Here is a 7,152-nt window from a genome sequence, read left to right on the forward strand (position 1 = left end):
GCATCAAGGCCAAATTTACCCACTGGCCTGCATCCATCATTATGGCCTCCTAATCATCCCCATATACTGACTGGCTTCATCACTCATCTCCTCTCCACCAGTAAGTTGGTGTAGTGTGCGTTCTGGCACAATATGACTGCCGTCGCATCATCCAGGTGGATGCTGCACATTGGTGGTGGTTGAGGAGATTCCCCTTTCCATATGTAAAGTGCTTTGAGTGGCGAGAAAAGCACTATATGAAAGTAACAAATTATTATTTATAACAAACATACTTAAGATGGGATATGAATGGCATAAGCATGATGGCTTAAAGATCAATTCTTCGAGCATTTCAGAGGTAGAGCATTAAAACAAAAACATGAATTGAGATGAGCATAAAACATTACATTCATGAAACCACCAATATTGGAATGACCATATAAGATCCTACTTAAAGTTTGAAAACAGCAGCTTTCTTTTTCCCCCCATTTATTTTGGTCCTCTAGGTTAGATCTGAACTTTGAGAATTAAGCTTAATGTAAAATTACCGTAGTTAAAAATGTGTTGATACTACACAAATGTCACCTTGATAGCCAAACCTTAATTGCATTTCTTACAAGTTAGTGTTGCAAAATAAATGTATAGTCTTGATAAGTGTTCAGTCAAGATAAAATAGCCCAATCATAAAATTCAACTCAGAAACATACCACTTTAAGGGGCAATGAAGAAACAAGACAACAAATAGAAAGTTCAACAAAATGATGCTTTATTTGTGAGGCACATGTCTCACTTCTGGCTTGACTCTGACTTGGATGTGGAGGCTCTCAGTGAGGAGAGACGACGTCTCTTAGCAATCTGTTCTTGACGTTTCTCTTTGGCCTCCTACAAAAAACAACATCATATTCAGCTTTACACAACATACCTTTCATTTACACTGTTTGTGCTTAACACTTTTACAGCACTTCAGCATTCAAGCTTCAATCCATACATTTCTTTTTTGTACAAATACATTCATTCATGCGCATAGGTTAAATTGTAGGAAAGTACCATCAATTAAACTTTTAGCTAAAAATTTATGTATGTACCTTATTCCTCTTGGCCAGCAGTTTGGTGTAATCGGCGGCCTCCTCCTTGTTCTTCAGTGTGCGCTGCTTCTTGAGAGCAATGCGTCTGCGCTTGTGCTGCAGCACACGGGGCGTAACCAGGCGCTGAATCTTAGGGGCCTTAGTCCTGGGTTTCTTGCCTATCGGAAAGAGCATGATCATCCATGAGTCTCTGGACATTTTAAATCCTTCTGGGGCATCGGTTCCAGTAATTAACTAGATGCAGTCAGGCTAAGCTAATGAAAGTGACATTAGAATTAAGGCAAGTCGTCATTTTTAACAGTACAAACAGCAGAACATAACCACCACATTAAAGATCTGGGTGGAAAGCATGTATTCAAGTACAACAAAAAAAAACATGTACTTTCAAACATCCATCACTCAAGAACTTTTCCCTCCAGCTTATGTCATTTATGAATAAAAAGGGCATGCAACTTCATGAGTAAACTGACTAAAGGTCCCAGTGAAAACAACTTGAACTTGGGAGAACTTTTAATGCATTTAAACAGGAAAATCAGTCTGCACAGAGAACCTTTCCAGATTCACTAAACAGTGCACTGCATGAAGTTTGACAGAGCTTTGCAGTACAACCAGCCACTTAAATGATCAGGTTGTTATCCGTTTAGCAGCTCCACTGTTACTGTTGGCACCACACTGTCCCCCCTTATAAGCTACTGAAAAGGCAAAAAGGGTCTGCTAGTGCCGCAAATTTAAACCATCCATATTTTGTTTTTTTTTTAAATAATAAAAATGGGTCTTTAGGCAACCAATAACATAACTATTGTGACCTAATGATCAAGATATGCTGAAATGTTCACTCAATACATGACGAAAAATACAAAGCATTAGTTGTACCTTCTTTAGTGAGGGGTCTCCTGACCACATACTGCCTGACATCATCCTCTTTGGACAGGTTAAAGAGCTTGCGGATTCTGCTAGCTCTCTTGGGTCCCAGACGGCGAGGGACAGTGCTGTCAGTCAGCCCAGGAATGTCCTTCTCACCTGAAGGAAAAACTATAGATTAGATGCAATGGACATGCATACCAAATTCCTGCTCCAATTTACAAATGAGCTATGCACTGAGGACAAAGCTTGTTAAATATGCCCATCAAATTTTTTTATTTATAGTTTTCTATTGTATTCATTGCAATAATTTTGACAGAGCTTTGCAGTACAACCAGCCACTAAAAACATGATCAGGTTGTTATCCGTTTAGCAGCTCCACTGTTACTGTTGGCACCACACTGTCCCCCCTTATAAGCTACTGAACAGGCAAAAAGGGTCTGCTAGTGCCACAAATTAAATCACGCATAACATTTTCTCATTAAGATTTAATTATTTTTTGAATAATGAGTAAAATTACACTATTGATAGAATGGCTCTTAAGACAAAGCAGATCCACAGCTGTGTGCAATCTGAATAACATCCCATATTTAAACTATAGCTTAATTTTAGCTGTACTCACCCTTCCTGACAATGACCAAGTTCAGAACACTAAGGTTGGCATCGACGATGCAGCCCCGGACAGACTTGCGTTTACGCTCACCAGTACGGCGAGGGCGGTAGCAGGAGTGACCCTTGCTGAGGAGGAGACGCACACGACCATGGGTCAGCACACCCTGCTTCATGGGGAAGCCCTGTTTGTCATTGCCTCCGCTGATGCGCACAACATAGCCCTACAACACAAATGAACATGGTTGTGCCAATGTTAACACCAGTTTGAAGAAGATTTTGAAGTCACGAGTGCAGCAGTTTAACACCAGTTAGTTTTATACAGCCTACACACTCAGGATAAGCCAACCATAAAGTCCACTAAAAGGAATAGTTCATCCAAAAATAAATTCTTATTTACTTTCCCTCAAGGTATTACAAACCTGTATGAGTTTTTCTTCTGCTGAACACAAAAGATTATATTTAGAAGAGTATCGGAAACCAAACAGATGATGGGCAATGGGGTCCATCAACTGCTTGGTTAACCATATTCTTCAAATATCGTTTGTGTTCTCAGCAGAAGAAAGAAATTCATACAGGTTTGGAACAACTTGAAGGTGAGTAAATGACCATTTTCATTTTTGGGTGAACTATCCCTTTAAGGTTGGAACACACTACACGACTTTTTCCCGGTTTGCACTCCGGAAGTCATAGCTAGTCTGCAGATTTTTGGAAATCAGAGTTGACTAATTTCACAGAAAATTGTGATGTGTATGATGGGCACATACTTTTTTTGGGGGGGGGGGCTTCAGACTATGATTCCATTTAATCGGAGGACATTTAACATGTTTGATATTTTGAGCAGATTTTAAGGCTGGAATACACAACTTTTCCCTGATTTGCAATCTGGGATGAGTCAATGGTAGCTGCCAAAAATCAGAGCCAGTCTGCAGATTTTGGGCAGTCCAAGTTAACATTTCACAGAAAAATCATGTAATTTGTGCACAGAATCTACATCTAATTTGAATGAATTTAGAGACTTTAATGCATTAAACAGGCAAACGTGTCTGCACATATGCAGAGAACCTTTCCAGATTCACTAAACAGTGCACTGCATGACGTTTGACAGAGCTTTGCAGTACAACCAGCCACTTATATGATCAGGTTGTTATCCGTTTAGCAGCTCCACTGTTACTGTTGGCACCAAACTGTCCCCCCTTTTCAGCTACTGACCAGCCAAAAGGGTCTGCAGGTGCCACAAATTTAAATCATATTTTTAAGCTTCAGACTACAATTCCATCCAGAAAGCAACTTGCACTGACATCTTAAAATATATAAAAGTAGGGATGCACCGATATGAAACTTTTGGCCAATACTGATTTATATTTGAAAGATGCTAAATTTCTCTCATTTTTAAGAGGCCGATTAAAAACAAAAGTCTCACCATTAAAAGTCGTGTCCCAAGCACACAATTATAATGGTCTCATAATTTTATGTAGCCTATATATGATAGACTTGCGCTGCACATTTTGCACTTAACTTGTATTTTCCTTTTTTAAAGTTATTCCAGTCACATTTCAAGCAATTCAAAGGCAGATAATGACAACATTAAAAATTAACATATATCGACCGATACCGATATGGTGGCCGATATATTGTGCATCCCTATTAAAAAGGCTACTTAAAAGTCCTGATTTAAATAAGGCCTACTCCTGGCTTAATATAAGCACTGGCTGTAAAACCAGACCATAGGGGTTTAAAATCTGTTCATTAAACAGTGTGTATTCCAGCGAGTCAAATGTAGTCTTAAAGGGTTAGTTAACCCAAAAATTCTTTCATCAATTAGTCGCCCTCATTTCATTCCAAATCCATAATAAATCTGAGAGCTTTCTGTCCCTCATTGAAAAAAATAATTACCCAGAAAACTATTTAAAACATTCATAAAGAGATTGTAAAACAAGTCCAAGTGTTGAACAGACATTTTCACTTCATATGATTTAAATTAGGCTTTTATTCATAAATGTATATAAAAACATTGGTTAGTGAACATACAGAGAACTTGATTATGGTAAAAGGAAGCTCAAGCATGAATAAACTGTCAATGTGGGGTGTATAGGTTTTCAATAGAGTTTCAGAAATCTCTCAAGATTAATTTAAAATATCTTAAGTACCGATATGCAATGAAATTCTTATGGGTTTGGAAAGACATGAGGTTGAACTAACGTTAACCCTTTAATTGAGACTTTACCGGCCTGTAGTGTCAACCATCAACACGTGAAGCATTCAAATGCTGGAAATACACAACATAAACGATGTGATGAAACCAGTTCTGATAACTTACCTTCCACTCATCACCCAGAGAGTCTGCGACCACCTCTGTGGCCATGCGCTTCTCATAGAAGATCCTCAGTTTGCGCTCATCATCAACTTCTATCAGCTTCTGACAGCCAGTGGCGGGGAACGAGATATTGAGCTAGTTGGAAAAGTAAAGAGAGAATTACACTGTGTTCTGAGGCTATAATAGTTAAATACCAACCAGGAATAATTACATTGTCTTGAACAACTTGGCCAAAATGACGAGTTCTTCATCTGACACGTCTCTGCTAGCTAGCCGCTAATGCTATGCTACCGAACAGCGAGTGTTAGTTTGACACTCAATACAAGGGTCCTAACGTTGCATTTAATTACAATATAGGCGACAACGCTGGCTAATTACCCGCAACTTTAAAGCTTCATTTATTCATTGAATGTCTATCCTGGTCGCTGCCATGTTGCCGCACTTCCACGGCCGTCCTCCAAATCTAACGAAATCAACGTCCATCCTTCATATTGTTTGAGCCCAACTCGATTCAGAAAAGTACATCGGATAGTTTTGAGATGGTATAATGCAACCCGTTCGATATTTTGACCATACTGTGGATAACAAAACTTATAAAATAGCAATTTCAGTCCTCCTACCTTCATTATGGAGGACTTTCTCGCTTGGAGTCCACCACGGAAAAGAGACCGGATATTCGACTCGTAGTCTCACATAGACTTCCAGGTTATCGCGAGAGTATATTGTGTTTTGAAACAGAAGGCGCAAACTAGTTTGAGAGCAAAATATTAGGCTACATGTAGCCTACACACCTCTAGTGAAAGATATAGGCCTACACTACACGATAAAACTATAAACGGGTCATTGACAAAGAAAGCTAAAAAAAAAAGTGTTGTTTATAGTATTTTCAAACCTGATGTAATGCATATTTTTGAGTCATGAGCAATGTGTTTAAACAAGTTTCAGTTTTTAAATAACATTTCAAAATGTTTCAATTAATCTTTTGACTGTTTTCGTGTCAGGCGGTACTGTAGCTGAAAGGCTACTTGAATTTAGCAGTTTTTAACAGTTTGAGAGATCTAAACCTTTTCATTCTGCCCCAAGACCTCATGGTCTGGATGATGCATTATCATGTTTACTGTAATTACCTTGTCAATTCTTAATAAAAGAGCCATGTTTGCAGTTGTGCCACCTTGACATTTGAGAATATACAAATTACTGGACAAAAGTTTTTTCAATTATCTCAACAACTTTAAAACTATTGATATCTATAAAATGTGTTTATATGAAAGGTTTCAAACCTAAAATGATGACATAGTTTTTTTTATTTTATGTTTTATTATTAAGACACCATTTTAAATAGTTTTCGTAGTCTGTTCATATGTTCGTACAGTTGCACCACCTGGCATTTTTGGGGTTTGAGATAAAAAAAAAATATATATATATATAGGCTATTATTTAAATGTACTAAAAATGAATTCAAACTAAATATGTTTTATAGAATAAAGTGATATATGTCATGAATGTATCAAATTATTTTCATAGGAAATGCACAAGGACACAAAAATTTGAAAGTCATTTCATTGACCCAAACATATTTCATAAAAGGTACAAGATGTTAAAACCTGTAAGTTATAGGTAAATTGGTATTATTGATGCTAATTTTCATGATTTACATAAAAGTCATTCCATCTTATAGTCCTTTTATAAACACATGTTCTTAAAATTCAGTCAAATTTAATTTGTTTGCCATAAATTAATACAATTATTATATATTTTTGAATTTCCAGTGTTTAAATAGCCTATAGGCCTATATGATAGAGCCGATCAAAGTTTGTGTACATCAAAATTTAGCCTACTATTCAACAGCAGGCAGAAACACAAATGGAAAGAGATAAGACCACACTACAAACAGTTCGTTTTCTTTTTATTAGCTTTTACATGTGTTTGTTCTAGTTGTGAAAGTAGCTGTTCTTGTTTTCTCCCTGTATTCACCTGTGTGTCCAGTGCAAAATAATAGGCTATAAAGGGTTTAAGAGTTATATATTTATTTTTTTATTTTTTGTTACTTTTTTTCAAGGATAATAGGTCTGTTTTGAAGCATCACTGGGTACAAAAACTTGGCGTGTATTTCTAGAAACACATCGTATACCTTATATGACTACTTCTATGACCATTAAAACCAAGAGATAGGCCTACATAGGCACATAGCAACAGTTATCGTTAATTGTAGTTCATCTTTTTTGATGACAGGTCTATTGATGAACGCTTGGATCAACCAGAACAGGACCGTTGTGATGTGAATGTTGTCCTTGGTTTGTT

General features: G+C 37.2%; 1 protein-coding gene across 1 annotated transcript; it reads right to left on the reverse strand.

The window, feature by feature from the left end:
- Positions 1-723: 723 nt before the first annotated feature.
- Positions 724-5,600, reverse strand: rps6 (ribosomal protein S6). The gene is made up of 6 exons (XM_084402288.1): positions 5,472-5,600; positions 4,855-4,986; positions 2,548-2,758; positions 1,938-2,084; positions 1,065-1,222; positions 724-861 (listed from the first exon to the last, which is right to left on the reverse strand). Exons 1-6 carry the CDS (start codon positions 5,475-5,477, stop codon positions 766-768), a joined length of 750 nt encoding a protein of 249 aa, XP_084258414.1. The 5' UTR covers positions 5,478-5,600; the 3' UTR covers positions 724-765.
- Between the last annotated feature and the right edge of the window lie 1,552 nt (positions 5,601-7,152).

Source organism: Rutilus rutilus, assembly GCF_951802725.1.
Source record: "Rutilus rutilus genome assembly, chromosome: 2".
NCBI lineage: Eukaryota > Metazoa > Chordata > Actinopteri > Cypriniformes > Leuciscidae > Rutilus > Rutilus rutilus.